Consider the following 27,725-nt stretch of genomic DNA (forward strand, 5'->3'; position numbering starts at 1 on the left):
ACCTGAGAAAGGGACTTGGGAGTGGTTGTGCATCCTTCTTGAAATGAGGCCTCCAGACCTGTATACAGTACTCTAGGTGTGGCCTGACCATTGCCTTATACAAGGGAATAATCACCTCCTTATCCCTGCTAGAAAAATTCCTGTATATCATTGACAATACTCCATGAGCTACTCTTGCAGTTCAACCACCCCCACGTCCCTTTCGTTCTCTACCACTGGCAGTGTAGTACCACAGAGTTGATACGTTGCTCTGGGGTTGCTGTTTCCCATGTGTAGTACTTTACATTTGTCAATGTTAAACTTCATTTGCCACCTCTCAGCCCATCTGCTCAACCTTTCCAGATCCTGTTGCAGCAGCATAGTATCAGTAGTGTCCTTGACAATCCTGCCAACCTTTGTATCGTCTGCAAACTTGGACATTAAGCTTGATATACCATCATCAATATCATTTATAAATACAGAAAAGAATAATGGACCCAACACTGAGCCCTGAGGGACTCCACTAATAACATTAGTCCACGATGAGCAGTGTCCATTGATTACCACTCTGTCTTCTCCCCCTTACCCACCCCTTTATCCAAAGCAGCAATTTGCCTCCAACGTCACACTGCTCCAATTTGTGTAGCAGTCTTCCATGTGCAACAGTATCAAAAGCCTTTCGAAGATCCAAGTATATAATATCAAAGCTATTCCCTGCATCCAGTTGTTTTGTAACTGCATCATAGTATCCAATCAAATTGGTCAGGCAAGACTTCCCCTTAACAAAACCATGCTGTGTCCGAGCTATAACTGAAGTCTTGTCTAGATGATCCTGCACTGCTTCTTTAACCAGTGCCTCCATTAATTTTCCTGGAACAGAAGTTAAGCTCACAGGTCTATAATTATTTGTGTCAGCCTTTGATCCTCCTTTGTGAATTGGGGTCACATTTGCACATTTCCAGTCTATGGGTACCTCCCCTGAGTCCAATGAAGCTCTCATAATTATGGCTAAGGGTTTGCTTACTTCCTTTGCTGCCTCCTTTAATATAACTGGATAGATCCCATCCACCCCGGGTGCCTTTCTTGTGTTTATCTTCAACAATTTCTCCTCCACTTTACTCCCATTTATTTCAAGATTCTGTAGCTTACTGCTAGAGTTGAATACACCTCTGGCATTCCCCTCGCTGAATAACTCCTCATGTGTGAATGTCGATGCTAAATATTCATTGGTTGTTAGCTACCTGAGCAGGATCATCAACAGTTGACCCATCAATATCAAGTGGACCAATCTGATTCATCCCCTTCCTTCTAGAGTTTACATAAGTAAAGAACTCTTTGCTGTTTTTCTTTGCATCCCTTGCCAAAGATTTCTCGTAATCTGCCTTCGCCTGCCTAACCTCCTTTGTAACTTGGTTGCATATCAACTTGTATCTATCATAGGCTTCTGTGTCCTGTGTTAATTTGTAAGTATCCCATGCATTTTTCTTCTCTGCCATATGCCTCATTAGTTCATCTGGCATCCATTTAGGCCTAAACCTTGAACAATATTTCTTAATTGGTATGTAAAGCCTAGTAGCTTCCAAGATACGTTCTTTGAATGCTTCCCATTTTGAATTTGCTGTTGGTAACATCATCAGTTGGTCCCACTGTATAGAATTTAAATACTGTCTCAGTCCATCGTAGTCGCCTTTACGGAAGCAATAACCCTTCCTTTTACCCCTAATGGTAGTTACCTCTTTGAGTAAATCCCATTTCAGCACACTGTGATCACTGCCACCTAGTGGTTCATTTATCTGCAGATTCTTAATGCATGAAGAATCACTGCTGATAATCAAATCAAGAGTATTACTCCCTCTAGTTGCCTCCCGAACATGCTGATGTAGAAAACAATCATCCAATAAATCCACATAAGCCCTGCTAGTGTGTAAGCGACCAGCCCCAAATTCCAGTCAATATCTGGGAAATTAAAATCTCCCATTATAAGACTCTCTGATTTACTGGCCCACTCTATTTCCCTGTACAGTTTCTTATTATACTCATCAGAGTCATTAGGCCTATAGCACACTCCTACTCTCAATTTTGATCTCCCAATGCTTATGTCACACCAAACTGACTCAACACTGCATTGTCCAGCGATGTCGACTGGCTTCACTTCCTTGGTTTTTATGTGTTTCTTAACTAATAGCATAACCCCTCCCCCCTTCCTATCCTGTCTATCCTTTCTGTAGACGTTGTATTCCCCAAATTCCAGTTCTGTATCCCTTATATCTGTGTGACACCACGTCTCTGATATCCCAACAATATCTGCCTTTGATGTTTTGAGCAATACCTCAAATTCATCAAATTTGTTTACTAAACTCCTAGCATTGGTGTACACGCAAGTATACCTGCACCTGTTTCTATTCTTAGCTACCCTAACACAACCCATGTGTTTACTTGTACCGCAATGGCTCCCAGCAGTCTCTGAAATATCATGCATCTTGTTTTTCAGGCTTCTGCTCATTCTAATAGAAGCAGTGCAAGAATCTCTTTCACCTCTGCCAGTGGCTACTGTCAATCTATTGGTCTTTGTCTCCCCTCAAGCTAGCAGTTTTCCGACCCATCTAACACTGCCTCGATAGCATCAGCAAATATTCTTGCACCCTTTCTATTTAAGTGTATCCCATCCCTGTAGAAGCAATCTCTCCTGTTAACAAGTACAGTCCAGGCTGAAAAAAATTCTACCCCTTGAGCCTTGCACAATCTTTCCAGGGCCGAATTGATCGACAAGGCTCTCATCATATACTCCCTCCTATTGTGTCTGGGCAGAATTGCAGACACTTTCAAATTCAACCCTAATTCACTTTTGTTCAACAGTGACCTGTACTTGTTAAGTAATTCTGCCGGTCTCCTACTCTTAATATCATTAGTGCCAACGTGTAGTCATTAGTGCCAACGTGTACAAGGGTATAATCACATCCTTATCCCTGCTAGAAAAATTCCTGAATATCATTAACAAGACACCATGAGCTACTCTTGCAGACCATCTGCACTGCTCAGAAAACTTCATATCTGCCTGCACAATTACCCCCAGGTCCTTTTAATTCTCTACCACAGTCAGTGTGGTACCACAGAGTTGATACGTTACCCTGGGGTTACTGCTTCCCATGTGTAGTACTTTACATTTGTCAATGTTAAACTTCATTTTCCACCTCTCAGCCCATCTGCTCTAGTTTTCTAGATCCTGTTGCAGCAGCATACTGTCATTAGTGTCATTAACAACCCTGCCAACCTTCGTATCGTCTGCGAACTTGGACATTAAGCCTGATATACCATCATCAAGATCATTTATAAATACAAAAAACAACAATGGACCCAACACTGAACCCTGATGTACTCCACTAATAACATTAGTCCACGAAGAGCAGTAGACTCACATACTAGCAAGTCTTTTTGTGGATTTATTGGATGATTGTTTTCTACAGCAGCATGTTCAGAAGGCAACTAGAGGCAGTAATACTCTTGATTTCATAATTATAAGTAGTGATTCTTCATGCATTATGAATCGGCAGATAAAAGAACCACTAGATGTCAGTGCTTACAGTGTGCTGAAATGGGATTTACTGAGAGGTAACTAGCATCAGGGGTAAAGGGAAGGGTTTTTCCTTTCGTAAAGGTGACTACAGTGGTCTGAGACAGTATTTAAATTCTATAAGGTGGGCCTAACAGAAAATTCTAAATGGGAAGCATTCAAAGAAATAATCTTGGGAGCTACTAGGCTTTTCATATCAACTAAGAAATATTGTTCAAGATTTAGGCCTAAATGGATGTCAGATGAACTAATTAGATATATGGCAGAGAAGAAAAATGCATTGGATACATATAAATTAACATGTGACACAGAAGCCTATGATAGATATAAGCTGGTCTGTAACCAAGTCACAAAGGAGGTTAGGCAGGCAAAGGCAGATTATAAGAAATCTTGGCAAAGGATGCAAAGAAAAACAGCAAAGAGTTCTTTACTTATGTAAACTCTAGAAGGAAGGGGATGAAACAGATTGGTCCACTTGATATTGATAGTTCAACTGTTGATGATCCTGCTCAGGTAACTAACAAACTAAATGAATATTTTGCATCTGCACTCACACATGAGGATAACTATTCAGGGTGGGGAATGCCAGAGGTGTATTCAACTCTGGCAGTAAGCTAGATAATGTTGAAATAACTGAGAGTAAAGTGGAGGAGAAGTCGCTGAGGATAAACACAAGAAAGGCACCTGGGGTGGATGGGATCTATCCAGTTATATTAAAGGAGGCAGCAAAGGAAGTAAGCAAACCCTTAGCCATAATTATGAGAGCTTCCTTGGACTCAGGGGAGGTACCCATAGACTGGAGATGTGCAAATGTGACGCCAATTCACAAAGGAAGATCAAAGGCTGACACAAGTAATTATAGACCTGTGAGTTTAACTTCTGTTCCAGAAAAATTAATGGAGGCACTGGTTTAAGAAGCACTGCAGGATCGTCTAGACAAGACTTCAGTTGTAGCTCGGACACAGCATGGTTTTGTTAAGGGAAGTCTTTGCCTGACCAATTTGATTGGATACTATGATGTAGTCACAAAGGAACTGGATGCAAAGAATAATTTTTATATATATTTGGATCTTAGAAAGGCTTTTGATACTATTGCACATGGATGACTGCTGCAAAAATTGGAACAGTATGGCATTGGAGGCAAATTGCCACTATGGATAAAGGGATGGTTGAGTGGGAGAAGACTGAGAGTGGTAATCAATGGACACTGCTCTTCGTGGACTAATGTTATTAGTGGAGTCTCCCAGGGTTCAGTGTTGGGTCCATTGTTGTTTTCTATATTCATTAATGATATTGATGATGGTATATCAGGCTTAATATCCAAGTTTACAGACAATACGAAGGTCGACAGGGTTGTTAATGACACTAATGACAGTACGCTACTGCTGCAACAGGATCTAGAAAAGTTGAGCAAATGGGCTGAGAGGTGGCAACTGAAGTTTAACATTGACTGCATATGGGAAGCAGTAACCCCAAAGTAACGTATCAACTGTGTTGTACTATACTGACAGTGGTAGAGAGTGAAAAGGATCTGAGGGTAATTGTGCAGGCATATATAAAGTTTTCTGACAGTGCAGACGGTCTGCAAGAGTAGCTCATGGTGTCTTGTCAATTAAATACAGCAATTTTTCTAGCAGGGATAAGGAGGTGATTATCCCCTTGTATAAGGCAATGGTCAGGCCACACCTTGAGTACTGTATACAGGTCTGGAGCAGTGTTGCCAACTCTTAATAATATTTCCCGCTAGCCGCATACTCAAAATCCGCTATTTTTAGCACTTGACCCGCCAAATTTTTTAAATTTTCATTTGTTTGTACTTTGTAGTGAATAAAAACAAACAAATAGTACATATAAATAGTTATTTATTTTTCTGTTTTTAATATAAAATCAATATCTAAAAATCTAAATTTCGAAATTCAAACAGCCTCATCATATGCTTCTTGTGGACCTATTTTGCGAAGCACTTCTTCAGGTAAAACATAATTTTTACAACACTTTTCAACTCTTTTGAGCCCGTATCGTACTGATAAGATTGCATTAACCGTGCCAACACTCATTCTGTTGCGTGTTTTGTTTTTTACTAGATTTAAGTTGCTGAATATTCTTTCCACATCTGCATTGGATAATGGCAAAATTAAAATACCCAATGCAAATTCGCTAATTTCTTTAAATGGATTTTTACCGCTTGCATCTCGATATTTCGAAACTTCTGACCAAAACTTCATTGTATTGTTGATGTTTTCCCATTTAACGAGAGTAATGTTTATATACTGTTGCTCAATTTTTTCAATTTCTACTTCAGACAATTTTAAATTTTGTAATAAATTTATCAGTGGTTCTTTTTGTTGCTTTAATATATTGTTAATTGAGATTAATGACATTTTTTCTAATTCTTTTATGTTGTCCGGAAGGCGTTGTTTTAATTGTTGACACAAATCAAGAAATTACGGCATCTCTCTCTCTCTCTCTCTCTCTCTCTCTCTCTCTCTCTCTTATTGCCATTTCATCTGTTGTTGTTGTGATAAGTTTATTCATTATTAATTCATTTATTTTTCTTTCAAATTGGTAACCTAAATATGGCTTAGGGTCTAAATAATTATTAATGTCCTCTTCTATCCTTTCAATATATGTATTTGGTAAAACCATTTTATTGGCAATCATCGACAATAGCATGTTTAAATCATGTAGTAATAATGTAGGCTCGGCAGTATTTGATTCAAAAGATTTGTTTACTCTTTGTACTTCAGATAAGATAGGTTTTAAAATAAAAGATATGCTAAATTACTTTCATCTTTGAACATTGAATAAAGAAGTTCTGCAGTATAACATTTGTCAGTCAAACGAGTTATTTCAAAATGGGCTTTTAATTCAATATACTGTTCTAAAATTCTTGTTATAGCAACTTCAATGGATAACCACCTTGTTTGACACGAATGCACTATCTTTTTCAGATCTGCACCATCGTTTATGGCCCTGTATAAATATTTGAATTGATTTCGTCGGCTGGTGGATTTACTAAACGCACGATTTTGCATTGCACGAGAGTTTCTAGGAATACAACTATCGTGCTATACGAGGACTGACTATACTAAGATATTATTACACTGTGGTTATTAGAAATAATTATTACTTATTACTCTTATTACTTATTGCTCTGTGGTTATTAGAAACGTTGAAAGAGATGTCGGTAATTCGGATCGCATTTCTTGGAAGCCAAACAAATACGACGAAGAAAAATTATCGAATGCCATTCCTTCGCTGTTTCAAAAAAAGGCGTCATTAGAATTTTTTCCACATTTTTAGATTTGATTCAACAATTTAAAGCCATGACCCAATGATCAGGTCGTTTGACCGCGAGCGTAACTACGTAAAATTGTTGGGGTTCTCCTCAGGGAAATCCAGAATAATATAAAACCGATTCTTCGCTTTATAAAAAAAAAACTATGAAATATGATATCCCTACTATTTCAATTATGAATTATTTTTATTGTTAATTAAATAATTAATTAAACAATTAATTTAATATTTCTTAATATAAATGTTACATTGCCAAAATACATAAAATGCTAAACATTTATACTCTTCCCGCTAAAAAATCCGCTATCCGCTATTTCATATTTTTATCCGCTAAACCTGAAGCAATTCCGCTAAATCTAGCGGGAAAACCGCTAAAATGGCAACACTGGTCTGGAGACCTCATTTCAAGAAGGATGTAGTTGGAACAAGTACAGAGAAGGGCGACAAGATTAGTGAATGGAACAAAGGGTTGTTTTTACAATGAAAGGCTTTAGTTTTGCAGATTACACTGTTTGGAGACTAAGCACTTGCAAGGTGATCTGATTGAGGTGTATAAAGCCTTGAATGGTTTGAGCATGCTAAATGCTGATGGGATTCTTTCTTTTGCTCAGAATAATTGCCTGAGAGGGCATAAATTCAAATTGAAGAAAGACAGTTGTAGGATAGATATGTGGAAGTTTGCCTTTAGCCAGCGGGTGGTTGATTGTTGGAACAAACTTCTAATTTCTTAAAGGACTACAGCTTATTCTCAGACATTTTGTGGCACTTCCTATATACTTCTTCAATGAATATAAAGACAGTGGAAGAGAGGTAAATTTTGGTAAATTCTTACTCTTTGTGCCCTACATAGGTTGAAGTGCTTACTTTCTTACTATTTTCAATTGAGATTAACTGTGCACCATGTCACTAAAAGAACAACCAGAATGCACCAAAACCTTTTTAACTGCCTAATCTTTAGACTGGGGGTATAGGTTGAATATTCACGGAAGGGATTAAGTTTAGTTTGTTACACACAGCCGAAAATCTCCTTCAATTCAAAAGTTACCAGTAAGAGGAAGATATAATTTACAATAGGACATTATATGGTGGAAGGTGTCAGTTATATAATTTTACATTAACCATGGAAATATTTGGATGAGTGGAGTGGGAAGGAAGAAAAAGAGTGAGAAAGAATTGATTGTACGTTATAAACAAATAGATGATAATGTCAAAGCTTATATATGCTGTTTTTTGTTTTCTCAACACATTTGAAAAACTGATTTTTGATTTCTCTCTTTATTATTAATATTCTTATATTTATTTATTTACTTTTTAAGAATTCTGAAATCTCTGTTTTTGAAACCAATATCCGCTTCATTGGTGGCCTTTTGTCCTGCTATGCAATGACAGGAGATGTGGTAAGCATAAACCATTGTTTTTTTTTTTTTTTTTAAATTCATTTATATATTTTGTTTTTTTTTCTTTTTTTAAGGTACACTAAAGTGAGGAAAATGCATTATCTATAATTCACATGTTTTATTGGTATGTGGAAGGGTAAGGGTTAGTTGAATTATGCTTCTCAGCATGGTTAAACTAACCTGATATGTGCATACAGTTGTCCTCATTGAGACAGTTCTGCTGCATTAGTAATGTCTAAGAATATTCAGGTATACTAGTTGCTTAGGAAATCATTGTCTGAGATCCACACTCTTTGTGAAAAGGGATAGTTCTCCATCATAAAAAAAACAGTACACCAGTGGTTGCTTGTATTATTGTGGACTTATCATTTTCCACAGTGATGGAAAATGATGGTCCATAATAAATAGCAAACAGTTTTCTGACAGTTTGTACGTATGTGTATGCATGTATCTAATGTAGGACAGCACCTGAAGATCACTTCATATTTGCCAAAGTACTCTGTGCTAATCACCACACACTGTCAACCTAGTTGTGTGTTTAACATTGGTGGTGAATTTTGTGCAGGGTTTATGCAGTTCTATTACTTAACTTGACTTCTTAGTAATACCTTCCTTGTAATTTAATGAGCACAGTGCATCACTACTGCCACTCATTTGGAGAGGTCTTGGTTCGATTCCTATTAACAGCTGTAAAGAATTTCTACTAAAGCCCTCTTCAATCAAGATTGTATTAATTAACTGATCTGAAGTAGAGGGGAGGGAATAAGGTTTCAGCCAGAGCACATAGAATTTGGCCTGTGAACACACTCATTCAGACAAAATGACCAGAATGGGTATTCCAGTGGTCTCATTTGGTTTGTTTATTCGGTAGAGTAAGTAGCGAGTAGTAATATTATGCAAGAATAAAAGCTTCAAAGCCACCGAAGAAGCCTCACACGTTGACAAAAGAACGAGTTCAAAAACACAGAACAAAAAAAAAAATGCAGTTAGTGACCAAGCGATTAATTTCTCCTCATATACCATTCATGCAAATTAGAAGACTAAGACATGGTTTCGGCCAATATGGAATTTTGGGCCAAATTATAAGTGTTTCCTGTAATTAATTCAGTGGTCAATCATTTTCCTCACACTATAGATGATGATTTTTGTGTTAACGTTCATATCGAACATAAATTCACAAATCGAGTATTTAACGGACTTGGTTCATAAAAAAAGATGTAAGTGTTTGATTAAAGTATTTGCTTATGACTCCTTTATATCGTCTATATGATATTGACATTGACGAAATATTCTTCAATGCAGACATGGAACATGATAATGCTCCTACACATGATGAAATGAGTGAAGCTATATCTATTGAAGAAAGTTTAGTTGCTCAACAACAAACTCTTTATGGAGCGATGACAGATATTTACAAATAGCTCCTGGTGAACGAAACGTTCCACAAAGTTTACTTTTTGACATACATGCTGAAGAATTCTCCTTTCCTAGCATTTACCTTGGTTAGTATTGAGAGTTTACAGATAATTTAAAAGTTACACCATTTATGAAGGCATCGAGTGAACTTTGTCATTCAGATCAGCATCGAGTGATACCTTATCACCTTCTTTATATGGCCATGAAAATAATGAGTCTCAGAACTCAAGATTCATTAACAGTTGCTTTTAAATATGTCAGAAAAGACACTAAGCTTACCAAATCCAATTTTGAGAATACGTCAATAACTGCATTGAAAGCGATTTAGCATTTTTGAAATGGATTCCTAATTAAACTTATTACGTAAACACAACGTAAAAGTGATCTGTTCGCGATGATCAGACATTTGGATAAACCTATGTTCTTCTTAACTTTGAGTGCAAACGAAATTGGTTAACTTTGAGTGCAAACGAAATCGGTTGGCCTACATTGCTAAAAAATTCATACAAATTAAAATGCAACTGTTTGGATATCCCTGATGAGCAAGCAGAAGATCTTCATTTTAGGGAAAAAGCAACATTAGTTAATGAAGATACTGTAATGTGTGCAATTCATTTTAATAAACTTGTGGATTGCATTTTTTAACTTTACTTTAGTCAAGTATTTCAGTCCATTCTATCAATATTATGTCGTCAACTATTTTAAATTGATCAAATTTCAACATCATGGCAGTCCACATGTTCACATTCTTTTGTGGCATTAATAATGCTCCTAAAGAACCTATGGGAAATGGTATGAATGCAATGATAGCTGCGATAAATCAGCTCATGTCCATTTTCACTGCAAAAGCCTCTGGTAATATCAAACTCCAATCTCCACTCTTTATAATCTCAAGTGTACATATTCTATTGTAGCTATCACAAACTCATTGTAAGTAAATTACCTATTGAACATGTATTGTAACCTCAAATTGATGGAACTTTCGAAAAAAAAATAAATGCTTTAAAATGATAAACGTGTTTGGATTCTTTTCATTCCTAAAACCCTTTAACCTCGTTCGAGCCAAGGATGTTTTTGCATAAAATAAAACATCGTTCGTGCATACAAGGGTACACATGCTGCTTTTTTTTTTTACTAAAGCTTAAAGAAAATTGTTGTGGTAACTGATGTTACTATGAAAATTTTTTATTGAAGTTAAAACAACCATGAAGAGGTGGTTGGTTCCTGCCTCTTAGCTAAAATAATTTTAATTGAATTGCATACAAAATCTTGTTACATTCTTGTAAGCGGTGGCCAAAAACTTGTTTTGCACTGGACAAAATGTATTAAGTTAGGTATGGCATATGTAGGAAAATGATACATCAAATTAAAGTCAACTTTTTTTTTTTTATCTGTAAGTGTATTTTTTGCTTTTTGACTTATCTCTCTTTCTCCTTCAAAAGTTTATGCATTGCTTTTCATCAAACCCTTGTAAAAATGCAGATACAATTATCAAAAAATAAAATATATAGGAATTTTGCTTTTATGAAATACAGTGGAACCTGCTTAAGACATCTATGGTTAAGATGCCTTCCACCTCAAAAGTCCAAAGCGTTTGCTTCCAAAAAAAAAATATCATAGGCATAATGTACTATTTATCTGTTTAAAATGATTCCATTTAAAAGAATTTCCCACTTAAGAACTCCATTTTGGTCATTATGAATTGACATTTTACCCACATGCATCAGTCTCTGACACAATATTTCTGGCCTCTTATGAATAGTTGGACACATAGCCTGTTTTTATTCTGTGCTAACAATCTAAGTGTTATGGTAATGGCACAGATTAGCAGTGATGAACTCCTTTTGACCCATGGCAAAGATAAGTTGAAACACAAGTAATAGTAATTTTCACATGCCAAAAATAAGCTGAAACAAAAACATAACAATTTTTGCATTCTGTAGGGAAAAAAATTGACTGAAATTAAATTAAATTAGTAAATAGTTTCTATATTGATATTATAAAAAAGGTAAGAAAACTTAAAAAAGTTTCTGATACTTTTTTCTTTTCAGGAACTTGAAAGTTCCTGTGTAATTTTCATACAGTTACATTTACAGTGTTTGCTGTTAGATGTAGCTGATAGATCATAAAACAAATTTGTCTTCAAATAAAAAGTACTTTTTACAATATAAAATATTTGAGGTGTCCGTGTGCTGGTATATTTTCCTATGTGTCTCCCCTCATGGCACCCATATTATTAGTTCTATATTATTGGCATAGATGATCATATATCAAAACAGAGTACTCTCACCTCCACAGTGTACACATACAGGATACTCTTCGCCTCCACTTACCTTGGTTTGTACTGAATTGAAATAATCAGTATTTCCCTATTGAGATAGAATGGTTAATTTGAATGGGGAATACACTAAGTATTCTACATTCCTTCATTATTTGCCTCGATAATGCAATTCTAAAGCATCTTAAAGTGAAGGTGATAATGCTCCATATTAGAGATAAAACTTTGTGTCATGTACAGAAAAGAAAAAAACTATTATTTTTATTTTCTAATACAAGCTCTTGTTTATTAAAATAGTGCAGTGCTTAGGCAACTCATGCTTGTCTATATGAGAAATCAATTTCATTTAATCTATAATTTATGGTTTTACTTTTCCAAGGATGAAGCTCTTTAAGCTCTTTAATTCTACAGATCCTATTTTTCTTGTATTTATAGCAGAAGTTTACTAGGAGTGGCACAAAAGTTCCAGGAGTGACTAATTTAAATTTAAACATGTCAGTTATTTGCTTTTAACCCCTTTAAAGTATTTCCTCTGGACATATCTACACAAGCTATTCCCTTCTGCCATAAGTGAAAGCATTTCTTTTTTACTAATACTTCACTTATTCACTGATATCGATTTTAATGTCTTTGATATATGCTGCTGGATTTCCTCCAAAGACAAAACTTGGCCCTTTGGGCGAAGTTTTGATGCTTGGGAATAGAAAGAAGTCACCTGGATTTGAATTGAAAGTTGGGGAGGAGAAACAGACTAAAAGATTAACAGTAGCCGCAGGCAGAGGCAAAAGCGGTTCTTTTACTGCTTCTATTGTACTGAGCAGCAGCCTATAGAGCAAGTTGCTGGTAGTCTTCATGGAACAAGTAAATAAATGGGCTGTGTTAGGGTTACTGAGAGTAGGAACAGGTGCATGTATACTTGCATGTACACCAATGCTAGAAGTATAGTAAATAAATTTGATGAATTTGAAGTGCTGATCAAGGCATCAAAGGCAGATATTGTTGGAATATCAGAGAGATGGTGTCACACAGATATAAGCAGTGCAGAATTGGAATTTGGGGAGTACAATGCGTACAGAAAGGATAGACAGGGCAGGAAGAGAGGAGGGGTTATGATGTTAGTTAAGAAACACATAAAATCAAAGGAAGTGCATCCAGTTGACATGGGTGGACAGTGCAATGTTCAGTCAGTTTGATGTGACATAAATGCTGGGAAAGGGAGAATGAGAGTAGGAGTGTGTTATAGGCCTAATGACTCTGAGTACAACAAACAATTGTGCAGAGAAATAAGAGTGGGCCAGTAAATCAGAATATCTTGTAAAATAGGTGGTAGATGACTTTCATCAACCGGTGAAATACCACCACTTTGCTTATTGGAGGCTTGAAGTGGTGAAACCCATGTTTAGTCTCTAGAGCAGAGTTTCCGGCATCCCCCCTCCCCCATACTTCTCCTTCAACCCATGCACGGTACTAAGTACTATAGATTTTAATACCTTTTGTGTTTGGGGTTTTCATAAAAAAAAAAAAAAAAAATTCCAATTCTGCACTGCTTATATCTATGTGACACCATCTCTCTGATATCTCAACAATATCTGCCTTTGATGCCTTGATCAGCACTTCAAATTCATCAAGTAGTGACTGTTGTCAGGGAAACGGGGAACATGCTTTGTAAAAAGGATCGGTGGAACAGGAACAGGGTATGTCTGCCAGGGGCAAAGGTTGATGATGTTGTAGAGCGGATATCATATTTTAAGGGCACAAAAGGTGATATAGTTGTACACTAATGATATTAAGAGTAAGAGACCGGCAGAATTACTTAGCAAGTACAGGTCACTGTTGAAAAAAAGCCGTGAATTAGGGTTGAATTTGAAAGTGTCTGCAATTCTGCCCAGATACGATAGGAGGGAGTATATGATGAGAGCCTTGTCGATCAATTTGACCCTGGAAAGATTGTGCAAGGCTCAAGGGGTAGAATTTTTTTCAGCCTGGTCGGTACTTGTTGACAGGAGACTCTGCTTCTACAGGGATGGGATACACTTAAATAGAAAGGGTGCAAGAATATTTGCTGATGCTATCGAGGCAGTGTTAGGTGTGTCAGAAAACTGCTAGCTTGGGGGGATACAAGGACTAATAGATTAACAGTAGCCACTGGTAGAGGTGAAAGTGATTCTTGCACTGCTTCTATTCGAATGAGCCTGGAAAACAAGATGCAGGATATTTCAGAGACTGCTGGGAGTCATTGCGATACAAGTAAACACATGGGTTGTGTTAGGGTAGCTAAGAATAGGAACAGGTGCATGTATACTTGTGTGTGCACCAATGCTAGGAATTTGGTAAATAAAGTTGATGAATTTGAGGTATTGCTCAAAGCATCAAAGGCAGATATTGTTGGGATTTCAGAGAAGTGGTGTCACACAGATGTAAGGAATGCAGAATTGTAATTTGGGGAGTACAATGTCTACAGAAAAGATAGGAAGGGAGGAGGGGTTATGCTATTAGTTAAGAAACACATAAAATCCAAGGAAGTGAAGCCAGTCGACATCGCTGGACAGTGCAGTGTTAAGTCAGTTTGGTGTGACATAAACATTGGGAGATCAAAATTGAGAGTAGGAGTGTGCTATAGGCCTAATGACTCTGATGAGTATAATAAGAAACTGTACAGGGAAATAGAGTGGGCCAGTAAATCAGAGAGTCTTATAATGGGGGATTTTAATTTCCCTGATATTGACTGGAATTTGTGGGTTGGTCACTCACACACTAGCAAGGCTTTTGTGAATTTATTGGATGATTGTTATCTACATCAGCATGTTCGGGAGGCAACTAGAGGGAGTAATACTCGTGATTTGATTATCAGTAGTGATTCTTCATGCCTTAAGAATCTGCAGATAAAGGAACCACTAGGTGGCAGTGATCACAGTGTGCTGAAGTGGGATTTACTCAAAGAGGTAACTACCATCAGGCGTAAAGGAAAGGGTTATTGCTTTCGTAAAGGCGACTACGATGGTCTGAGACAGTATTTAAATTCTATACAGTGGGACCAACTGATGATGTTACCAACAGCAAATTCAAAATGGGAAGCATTCAAAGAACTTATCTTGGAAGCTACTAGGCTTTACATACCAACTAAGAAATATTGTTCAAGGTTTAGGCCTAAATGGATGTCAGATGAACTAATGAGACATATTGCAGAGAAGAAAATTACGTGTAATACATATAAATTAACACGTGACACAGAAGCCTATGATAGATATAAGTTGATCTGTAACCATGTTACAAAGGAGGTTAGGCAGGCGAAGGCAGATTACGAGAAATCCTTGGCAAGGGATGCAAAGAAAAACAGCAAAGAGTTCTTTACTTATGTAAACTCTAGAAGGAAGGGGATGAATCAGATTGGTCCACTTGATATCGATGGTTCAACTGTTGATGATCCTGCTCAGGTAGCTAACAAACTAAATGAATATTTTGCATTGACATTCACACATGAGGAGTTATTCAGCGAGGGGAATGCCAGAGGTGTATTTAACTCTAGCAGTAAGCTTGATAATCTTGTAATAACTGAGAGTAAAGTGGAGGAGAAATTATTGATGATAAACACAAGAAAGGCACCTGGGTTGGATGGGATCTATCCAGTTATATTAAAGGAGGCAGCAAAGGAAGTAAGCAAACCCTTAGCCATAATTAGAGCTTCCTTGGACTCAGGAGGTACCCATAGACTGGAGATGTGCAAATGTGACCCCAATTCACAAAGGAGGACAAAGGCTGACACTAGTAATTATAGACCTGTGAGTTTAACTTCTGTTCCAGGAAAATTAATGGAGGCACTCGTTAAAGAAGCAGTGCAGGATCATCTAGACAAGACTTCAGTTATAGCTCGGACACAGCATGGTTTTGTTAAGGGGAAGTCTTGCCTGACCAATTTGATTGGATACTATGATGCAGTCACAAAAGAACTGGATGCAGGGAATAACTTTGATATTATATACTTGGTTCTTAGAAAGGCTTTTGATACTGTTGCGCATGGAAGACTGCTGCACAAATTGGAGCAGTGTGGCATTGGAGGCAAATTGCTGCTATGGATAAAGGGGTGGTTGAGGGGAAGAAGACAGAGTGGTAATCAATGGACACTGCTCATCATGGACTAATGTTATTAGTGGAGTCCCTCAGGGTTCAGTGTTGGGTCCATTATTGTTTTCTGTATTTATAAATAATATTGAAGATGGTATATCAAGCTTAATGTCCACGTTTGCAGACGATACAAAGGTTGGCAGGGTTGTTACCTAACCTAACCTAACCTACTGATGTTATGCTGCTGTAACAGGATCTGGAAAGGTTGAGCAGATGGGCTGAGAGGTGGCAAATGAAGTTTAACATTGACAAATGTAAAGTACTACATATGGGGAAACAGCAACCCTAGAGCAACGTATCGACTCTGTGGTACTGCACTAACAGTGGTAGAGAATGAAAAGGACCTGGGGATAATTGTGCTGCAGATATGAAGTTCTCTGAGCAGTGAAGACGGGCTGCAAGAGTAGCTCATGTTGTCTTGTCAATGATGTACAGGAATTTTTCTAGCAGGGATAAGGAGGTGATTATTCCCTTGTATAAGGCAATGGTTAGGCCACACCTTGAGTACTGTATACAGGTCTGGAGGCCTCATTTCAAGAAGGATGTAGAGCTGCTGAAATGAGTACAGAGAAGGGCAACAAGATTAGTGAATGGAACAAAGGGTTGCTCTTACGAAGAAAGGCTTAAGTTTTGCAAATTACAGTGTTTAGGAGACTAGGCACCGGAGAGGTGATCTGATAGAAGTGTATAAAGTCTTGAATGGTTTGAGCATGCTCAATGCTGATGGGATTGTTCCCCTTGCTCAGAATAATCACCCGAGAGGGCTTAAATTCAAATTGAGGAAAGACAGATGTTAGGATAGATGTGCAGAAATTTTCCTTTAGCCAGCAGGTAAGTTGGTTGGTGGAACAGACTTCCATCCAATAAATTTAAGGCTGAGCTGGACAGGTATTTTGAACGAATGGAGGGGTGAAGTGGAAGGTTTTTTTTTTTTTTTTTGGCTGATGCGGCATAAGCTTGCTTTCTTGCATCATATGCCTCTTCTAATGCTAATGATAAATTTATTTACTATAGGAAGGAAGTGCGTCCAGTTGACATGGGCGGACAGTGCAATGTTCAGTCAGTTTGGTGTGACATAAATGCTGGGAAAGGGAGAATGAGAGTAGGAGTGTGTTATAGGCCTAATGACTCTGAGTACAACAAACAGTTGTGCAGAGAAATGAGTGGGCCAGTGAATCAGAATATCTTGTAATGGGGAATTTTAACTTTCCAGATATTGACTGGAACTTGTGGGTTGGTCACTTGCATGCTAGCAAGACTTTTGTGCATTTATTGGAGGTATTGTTTTTTTACAGCAACATGTTCAAGTGGCAACTGAAGGGGGTAATACTCTTAATCTGATTATCAGCAGTGATGATAATTCATGCATTAGGAATTTCAGATGAAGGAACTAATAGGTGACAGTGAACAGTCTACTGATGTGGGATTTACTTAAAGATGTAACACTTAGGCAGTTATTAAATTCTATACAATGGGATCAACTGATGATGCTACCAATGACAAATTCTAAATGGTAAGCCTTCAGAGACTTAATGTTGGAAGCTACTAGGTTTTTCATACCAACTAAGAAATACTGTTCAAGATTTAGGCCTAAATGGATGTCATCTAATTAATGAGGCTCGTAGCAGAGAAGAAAAATGCAAGGGATGCATATAAATTAGCAGGTGACACAAAAGCCTCTGGCAGATATAAGCTAGTCTGTAATCAAGTGACAAAGGAGGTTAGGCAAGCGAAGGCTGATTACGAGAAATCCTTGGCAGAGGATGCAAAGAAAAACAACAAAGACTTCTTAGCTTATGTAAACTCTAGAAGGAAGTGGATGAATCAGATTGGTCCAGTTGATGTTGGTGGTTCAACTGTTGATGATCTTGCTCAGATAGCTGATAAACTGAATGACTATTTTGTGTCTACATTCACACATGAGGAATTCTGTAAGAAAGTAGAGGACAGAAGTTTACTAAACTCTAACTGCGAGCTAAATGATTTTGTAATAACGGAGAGCAAAGTGAAGGAAAAATTGTTTAAGTTAAATATAAAAAAGGCACCTGGGGCAGATGGAATCTATCCATTATATTGAAGGAGGCAGCGAGGGACGTAAGAAAATCCTTAGCTGTAATTATGAGAGCATCTTTCGATTCAGGGGAGGTTCCCATGGACTGGAGATGTGCAAAATTTCCCCAATTCACAAATGGGGTTCAAAGGACTGAAATAATTATAGACCTGTTAGTTTAACTTCTCTTCCCCGCAAAGTATGGAGTCACTGGTTAAAGAAGTGATGCAGGATCACCTAGACAAGACAGCAGTAATAGTTCAGACACAACATGGGTTTGCTAAGGGGAAGTCTTGTCTGACCAATTTGATTGGATACTACGATGGGATCACAAAGGAACTGGATGCAAAAAATAATTTTGATGTCGTATACTTGAATTTCAGAAAAGCTTTTGATACTGTTGCACATGGAAGACTGCTGTACAAATTGGAGCGATATGGCATTAAGGACAAGTTGCTGCAATGGATAAAGGGATGATTGAGTGGGAGATGGCAGAGAGTGGTAATAAATGGACACTGCTCTTCATGGACTAATGTTATTAGTGGAGTCTCCCAGGGTTCGATGCTGGGCCCATTGTTGTTTTGTGTATTTATTAATGATATCGATGAAGGTATATCAGGCTTAATGGAGAAGTTTGCAGATGATACAAAGGTTGACAGGGTTATTAATGATAGTAAAGCCAGCATGCTACTGTAACAGGATCTAGAAAAGTTAGGTAGATGGGTTGAGAAGTGGCAACTGAATATGGGTAGTAGTAAACCGAGAGAAACTTACCAACTGTGTACTACTACACTCAGGGAGTTGGAGAATGAAAAAGACTCGGGGGCGGGGGGGTAATTGTACAGTCGGATATGAAGTTCTCTGAGCAGTGCAGATGGGCTGCCAGAGCAGGCCACGGAGTTTTGTCAATGATATTTAGGAATTTTGCTAGCAGAGACAAGGAGGTGATTATACCTTTGTATAAGTCAGTGTGTCAGGCCACACCTTGAGTATTGTGTACAGGCCTGGAGGTCTCATTTTAGGAAGGGTGTAGAGTTGTTAGAACAAGTACAAAGAAGGGCAACAAGATTGGTGAGAGGAACAGAGGGTTTCTCTTACCAGGAGAGGCTTAAATTCTATAAGTTGCAGCATCTGGAGACCAGGCACCTGCGAGGTGATCTGATTGAGGTGTACAAGGCCTTGAATGGTTTGAGCAACCTCAATGCTGAGCAACTAATACTAATGATGGGATACTTCCGCTTTCTATTTTATGCAGGGGGCATAGAATTGAAATTAAGGAAAGACAATTGTAGAATAGATGTGCAAAAGTTTGCCTTTAGCTAGCGGGCAGTTGATTGCTGAAGTTAATAGCTTAAATATATTTAAGGATGAACTAGACAAACATTTGGAGTCACAGGATCGGTGAAATGGTAGGTTTTTTATTTTTTATTTTACAAAGGTTGGCAGGGTTGTCAAGGACACTACTGACACTATGCTGCTGCAACAGGATCTGGAAAGGTTGAGCAGATGGGCTGAGAGGTGGCAAATGAAGTTTAACATTGACAAATGTAAAGTACTACACATGGGAAACAGCAACCCCAGAGCAACGTATCAACTCTGTGGTACTACACTGACAGTGGTAGAGAATGAAAGGGACTTGGGGGTGGTTGTGCAGGCAGATATGAAGTTCTCTGAGCAGTGCAGACGGGCTGCAAGAGTAGCTCATGGAGTATTGTCAATGATATACAGGAATTTTTCCAGCAGGGATAAGGAGGTGATTATTCCATTGTATAAGGCAATGGTCAGGCCACACCTAGAGTACTGTATACAGGTCTGGAGGCCTCATTTCAAGAAGGATGTAGAGCTGCTGGAACGAGTACAGAGAAGGGCAACAAGATTAGTGAATGGAACAAAGGGGTGCTCTTACGAAGAAAGGCTTAAGTTTTGCAAATTACAGTGTCTGGAGACTAGGCACCAGCGAGGTGATCTGATAGAGGTGTATAAAGCCTTGAATGGTTTAAGCATGCTCAATGCTGATGGGATTCTTCCTCTAGCTCAGAAAAATCACCTGAGAGGGCATAAATTCAAATTGAGGAAAGACAGATGTAGGATAGACGTGCGGAAATTTGCCTTTAGCCAGCGGGTGGTTGGTTGGTGGAACAGACTTCCATCCCTTGTGGTGGAGGTTGATAGCCTAAATAAGTTTAAGGCTCAGCTGGACAGGTATTTTGAACGAACAGAGGGGTGAAGTGGAAGTGGGTTTTTTTTTTTTTTTTGGCTGATGCTGCATAAGCTTGCTTTCTTGCATCAAATGCCTCTACTAATGCTATTATATTTTTTTTTTTTGGCTGATGCTCTATAAGCTCGGTTTCTTGCATCATATGCCTCTACTAATGCTAATGCTAATTGTTCCAAATGCAGGATTTATTTTTTCATTGGATGTTGCCTCATTCATTACGAATTAATAGTATTTTGCAGCAGTTTTTTCCTGACCACAATTTTGGTCTTTTCTGCAACACCTTTTTCCTCAAACATTTTAGATCTTGAAAGTAAAATGTCTAATTGACACTTTCCTTTGGAGAATGAATTTGGATTTTGATTTGCTTATCATAACTTCTTTCCCCCACCAGTTTTGGAGAACTTGCTGTCTCCTATGGTTTGTCTTTCCTTTCCTTTTCTTCAGATTGGGATCATACTGAAATATTCCATTTTTTGGCTCCCATAATGACATTATTCAGGAATTTTTGTTTTTCTTGAAATTTGTCTGAAAAGGTCAGTGAAAACCTGTTCTTGCTGTAGTTGTTGGTATTGTAAAATTTTTAGGCACCATCCTCATGCAGATCTCCTTCATTTCAAGATTGATGATTAAATTTAGCAAGTACTCTTATCTGTTAAATAGTTTTGCTGTAATTCTGATAGTTATTCTTTCATTGATATGAACAAGTGCCCACACTTTTCCAACATTTTCATCAGTTTTTTTGTAGTTTTTGTCCAGATCAAGAATCATCATGGATTATTTCTCTTCTGAAAATCATTTATGCCACTTGTTAACTCATCCTGTTAATATTTCAAATTCTCCACAAACTTCTTGTAATAATTCATAACATTCATTGGTAGTTTCCCTTGTGCTAACCAGAAATTTCAGGTTCATTCACTGTTCCATAAAATTTTGAAAATTTTTACTATTTTAATTTAACATTGTACAATGCAGTAAACACAAATTATATGATCACTGTAAACACAAATTGGCCACTTTGTGATTGTTCATAACAGCATGCCTTACCATGGTCATTCCCAAAACTTCCTAGTTGCATGTTGTATAATTTTTTTTTTTTTTTTTAAACCTTTTGTGCTCAGTGAATACCAGTACACAAGCATTTCTTTAAGTTTTGGATGCCTTTGATTTTTTTTAACTGTATAGTTAATGCATTATGTTGCCTGATTGTGTTAGCTCTCTTCCCTGGACTTGTTCAACTTGGCTAATGTTTCAAAGTGTATACAATAAAATGTAATCAGTTGATTGCTGTAATGAGAATTCTGTTCTGGGCTTCACCATTCAATCCTTTTATGATGTTTTCCTGCTGAGGGTATCTGTAATTGCTTGGTCCCTTAAAAACACATTAACCAGTTTTCACTGTATATAAAAATATAAATGTACATGAAGCTAGGAAAACCAGGTGTGTTTTATGAATATGCACTACTATGACTTAGGTTTCTTTCATGACTGGCCACTGAAAAGTATAGGAAGTTGGCTGTTCACTCACTGGATAATCAGTGAACTGCTGTGTATCTTTCAGTCAATTTGGGTATAATTTTACTTTATTTAAAAGTTTTTGCATAGTTAAACTAAAATTCGTGTTATTTTTTTGTACTTTTTTATGTAGATGTTTAAAGAAAAGGCAGAACAAATAGCACAGAAGTTATTACCAGCTTTCAACACTCCAACTGGTATTCCATTTGCAATTGTAAACTTAAAAACGTAAGTTTTGGAGAATTTATTTAATTTTTAATCACAATATTGTTTAAATTGAGATTTGCATCTATATTTTATAGACAAGAAAAGAAAGGAATAAAGTCCTTATTGACTTATTGAGCTCTTGGATTGCAGTGCTACCACCATGAGTTGCTTTGATTTTGCTTTACAGATAAACAGCATCTTCCATTTTAGAAGTATAATTGCCATTTATATGTAATGATGTAACATCTTTCAAACTGTTTTGGTACCACATTACAAATAAATGGCAGTTATACTTCTTTTTATATTAGAAATGTTGTGTATTTGTTTTTGAATGCCAAAGCAGCTTGTAATAATGGCATCTGACCTTAAATGGTCAATGCTATTAGTGTAAGGACTGTTCTTTCCTTTGCCCAAGATTATAGGCAAAGGAAAGGCTTTTAATTGAAATGCTTTCAATTTAAAATGATTTAGGATATGGTTAATACTTTTTTAAAACTCCTTTCTCTATAACTAAATTTAATTGATAGTAAATTTACTTCCAGTCTTGAGTTTATTTAATGTACAGTAAGTTATTTTTACTTAGGCATTAAAGATTGGGTTTTTTTTTAACATTACTTTTGAAGTATTTTTACCCTATCTACTTTGGCTTAGCTATAGTAGTATCTTTCAAAGGAGTATGCAGATCATACTGTTAGCACAGTGAATATTATTAGTAAAGATGCTTGTTTTCAGAAAAAGAAAAGAAACTAAATTTTAGTATTTCATTCTTTCTTTTAATTTTGAAAGTTTATTTATATACATAAAAAAGGTTACAAAAACCATCTACTTGAAAATTTTCATTGAAGTAGGTAAAATATTTTGCAATAAAGATAGGTAGACAAGAGCCAAAGTTTCACTTCTGCCTGGAGTGAAAATTGATGATATAAAAAAGAGGTTACATCTCTTGTAGAGACCCTGAAAAAGCTGAAAACATGAATTAGAAGAGTGAGACCAAACAAGAAAGAAAAATTTATCCTTCAGGATGCCAGACCTCATACCAGCATCTTCACTAGAAACTATTGTAAAATTTGGTTAAACTGTTCGACCACATCTCCCATACAGTCTGACCTTGCACTGTAAAACTTTCATCTGTTTGGCCCTATGAAGAATGGTCATCATGGGGAACACTGCTGATAAAAATGCTGTAATTGTGGTTGTCAAGAAGTGGTTTTTGGAAGCCAACGGCAACTTTTACAAGTGGAGGAATAAAAGCTATAGTTCAACAGTGGAGAAGATATCTACAAATTGGTGATGAATAAGTGTGAAAATAAATGTATTTACTTAAAAATTGAAGAATACAACGTAAGTTTAAATTGTTAATTGGATATAGCTGCAATGATTTAGTAATAGTATTCACCTAATAGTGCAAGGAAGCCACAGGCTTTTGCTGCACTGACTGGCAAAAAAAAACCAAAATAAATAATAATAATTATCCATATATATATATATATATATATATATATATATATATTAATGAGTAGAATGGAAGGTAATGCAAAAATATTTATGGGCTAATGTACTTGCGGTGGCAATGGATGCATTACATCCGTAATGTGTTGTATGTAGTATTTTTATAGTATGAATCAGAGCTGTGATGCTCAATACGTTCTACGTTGATATTAATATTTGTAAAATAATAAGAGTTTACCTCAATATAGTACGTAGAACACTTCTGTATGATACTCTCCAGAAATTAAAACGAAAAAATCGAAGAACTTACATTAGAGTAAAAAATAATTAAAAACCAATTTAACACAATTAAAATCAATTTAACACAATTAAAAATCAATTTAATGCAGTTAAAAATATTAAAAAGAATATTTTTGTTAGAAGATTCTTTTTAATATTTTAATTGCGTTAAATTTATTTTAATTGTGTTAAATTGGTTTTTAATTATTTTTTACTGTAATGTAAGTTTTTCGTTTTAATTTTTGGAGAGTATCATACGGAAGCATTCTACGTACTCCTCTTATTATTTTACAAGTAGTATTTTTATAAATATTATGGGGAAGATAATCATATTAAGATATATACTCTGATAAATCTATATAAAATGTATAGGATAATATAATGTACAAAAGTTACTATACAAAAGGATAATATCCAAAATAAGCTTTATATATTATCCTTTTGTATACTAAATTTTGTGCATTATATTATCCTATATATATATTTAAAATATATATATATATTTTAAATATATATATATATATCTTAACATGATTATCATCCCCATAATATTATAAAAATACTATATATATATATATATATATATATATAGTATTTTTATACTATATATATATATATATATATATATATACAGTAGGCATTTATAAAGTAAATTGTAAGCAGAAGACCTTGTTGCTATAAAACAGTATGTAAAAATATTTTAAACAAAAAATATTTACTCACAGTTTTATTTGTAGAGAACTCCATTCTTCTCTCTTTGCTAGTACTAAAAATATCGGTCACTTTTTCATAGAAATTGTAAGTTGGACTTTGCTCCATTTTAATTAATCTTTCTTTTTCAATGGAAATTAAAGCCTTTCATTTTTCATTCTATTTCTGGTGACGCTTTCAATTCTTTTCAAAGCTGAAAATGACCTCTCAACAGAAACTGTTGTAGCTGGAATTGTTAAAATCAATTGCAGCAGCTTCACCGCTTCAGGGAACGTTTGTTCGAGTCCATTTTGAAATACGAAAGTAAGCAAATTTTGAATTTATCCCGGAACACTTGTGCATTATAAATTCCAGCTAGATCAGTTTTGAGTCTTATGACATCAAAGATGTCACCATAACTCTTTTCTAAACTTTCTGATGCATCCTTATCATTTTGACTAGCTAGTTTTTGTAACTTTTTACTATCGACTAATGAAATGAATTGTAAATTTTTAAACTCACTGTGTCTTGCTTCCATATGCTTCAAGATATCATTCAATATTAGACAGAATATTCTTTCTCTTTCTTCTTTAATTTGACGTTTTGTACGACATTTTGATTCAATCAAGTTATTTTCTTTGCAACATTCTTCAAACTTCGCATATATATCATCAAAATGTGTGCAGATCTTCGAGAAAATTGATTGTTTCATTGATTCTTTCAATGCAATATAGAATATCTATAATTTTAGTTTGTAAGATATTGAAGAGTGTGTCAGTTTTAATGAAAATTTTATCTTAAATCATAAGAAGAAAGTATGTTGAATCCTGCGTTAACCAATTATAAAATCCATTGCTCCTCACTAAGGTATCTAAATCTCACAATAAAGGATTGCTGTTAATGCTTTTGAAAAGTTCACAAAGGTCACTATGTTAGTGTAAAATAGTTTGTACTAGTTTTGATTTAGAACTCCATCTCATCGGTGCAGCCTTGTGGATGCATTTCTGCACTATGTCATCAAGAAATTGCGTTTGTTTTGTAGTGACTGAAAAATGAGGCAAGAGCTTCAGTGGTCTTGAAAAATATTGTGCATTCAGATATGAATTTCGCTGGCTGAGATAGAACAAGATTCAACTTGTAAGTATAGCAATGGGTAAATAATGCTGATGGTGCTTTTTCTCTTACTTTAGCTTAAATACTATTTTAAATGGCATCGGTGATGCCATTACCGATGCTCTATCGTATGTCTGTACTATAAGTTTATCAGCACAGATGTTGTATTTTTTAAAAATTTTTAAATATGCATTCTTTTACACCAGTAGTTGTTCTGTCTTTAAGTTTGTCAAATCCTATGAAGACTTCTTTAGATATTTCAAAATCCAATACATATCTTAAAACTGTGGAACACCGAGCTGTATTTGAAATATCAGTCGTTTCATCCACTTCTATAGCAATGAATGGGGATCTTGCAATCTCTTCTTTAATACTATTTTCTACAGCTGTTCCTACTGTTTCAATCAAGTCATTTTGGATCTTGTTAGAAACACCTGAAAATTTCATCAAATTTTGCAGCATTTCAGTAACTCAGTATAGTTTCCACAATTTAAAGAATTTAAAGAGGATTTACCTTCATTATTATCGCGAAAAGCAAGTTCTTGTTTAATCAAAAAGCAAATAGCAGATATTAATTTTTGCAGTATGCCTCTGTTCTCCTTTACCTTTTTATTATGAATTTCACCGCTAAGTTTTTTCAGCTTATCTATGCTCAAGTCAATTCGTGTAGATCCAAATGTTTTCAATAATATTTGGCTTTCATAATGCGCAGCAGATCTTTCATGTTTACTAAAGCATTAGGCAAATTATTTAAATCACAATATCTGGTTCTTACCCACACGCTTTCACTGGATATAGAAAATAACAAGCATGGGAAACAGAGTCTATTTGTTGTAATACAGCTGCACAACCAATCTTTCTTGCTGTACCACACAGTTTGAATTGTTTTTATTATTTTTGTCCCTTTACGCTGTTAAAGTTGTTTTAGTTCTGGTGTTGCTCTTCCACTTTTAATCACATTAGACTTTTCGTCATAAGATAATTAGAAAATTTTTTAAGAGACTCACTGTCCGTATTTGAAAAGGGATAAATTTTGAAATAAAGTATTTTTAAAGTAATAAAATATCAGTTCTATCACTAGAGGCAAACAATGCAACAACACACATGCATACACTCCTCACTCTGCAAAGACCAATGGCACACTGAAGCGAAGCAAGAATTATTCTGCCTTTATAACATGGTATTTCATGTATCTGGAGCTGCTTAACACGCGTTAGTATATATATATTGAGGTTGAAAGGCACGGGGAAATTGTGCCTCTCTAACCTCAAAATTGAGTATACTGAGTTATGCAAAGCCATTAGAAAGAGGCTCGAGAGGCCATAAGAAAATTTAACACAAGAAAAGTAGAACAAGCATTAAGGGAAAACTAAGGATTTAAATCAGCAGCCATGAGCAGTAACACAGAAAGACAAATGATACTGAAACTGAAGAATAGTGATGGTGTACTTATAAACAGCAGAGAAGGCATAATTCAAATAGCAGAAGACTACTATAAAGAGTTATACAAGGAGTGAGGGAATGATGCCATCAGTGGGGAAGATGGATCGCAAATTTGTAACACATACAACATACCTGATATCCTTCCTGATGAGGTAGAACATGCATTGAAGAAAATGAAGAATCAGAAAGCTCCGGGGGAAGATGAAGTTACTGTAGAGTTGTTAAAATTGGGAGGAAGAGACATGACACAAAAACTGGCAAGACTCTTCACAAAATGCATTAGAAAAGATGTGGTGCCTAAGGAGTGGAATAATGCAATCATAGTTTTGCTGCATAAGAAAGGAGATAAATCAGAAATTGGAAATTATAGACCAATTAGCTTGTTATCCCATATCTACAAGTTGTTCACAAGAGTCATTACTAACAGATTAGAAAGAATATTTGTTGATAATCAACTGAAAGAGCAAGCTGGCTTTAGGACAGGATTCTCAATTATGGATCACCTTCACGTAATGTCACAGCTAATGAAGAAAGCAAATGAATATAAAACACCATTATGCTTGGCATTTGTGGATTATGAAAAGGCATTTGACTCCATACAGCATAAGGCAATGTTTCAGGCGCTGGAAAGACAAGACATAGACACCCCACATATTATGATTTTGAAGAAAATATATGAGAATGCTACCTCCTTTATCAGACTA

The 27,725-nt window shown here is 36.1% G+C and overlaps 1 protein-coding gene across 1 annotated transcript in view; it reads left to right on the top strand.

The window, feature by feature from the left end:
- Nucleotides 1-27,725, top strand: part of alpha-Man-Ia (alpha-Mannosidase class I a) — a 262,108-nt gene that overhangs the window by 166,866 nt on the left and 67,517 nt on the right. The window contains exons 3-4 of the mRNA XM_090379089.1: nt 8,164-8,244; nt 21,974-22,068. Of these exons, the coding sequence (XP_090235215.1) occupies nt 8,164-8,244; nt 21,974-22,068 (176 nt within the window). The remainder of the gene's footprint in view (nt 1-8,163; nt 8,245-21,973; nt 22,069-27,725) is intronic.

Source organism: Mastigoproctus giganteus, chromosome 8, assembly GCF_048544385.1.
Source record: "Mastigoproctus giganteus isolate SK-2022 chromosome 8, ASM4854438v1, whole genome shotgun sequence".
In the NCBI taxonomy this organism is placed as follows: domain Eukaryota; kingdom Metazoa; phylum Arthropoda; class Arachnida; order Uropygi; family Thelyphonidae; genus Mastigoproctus; species Mastigoproctus giganteus.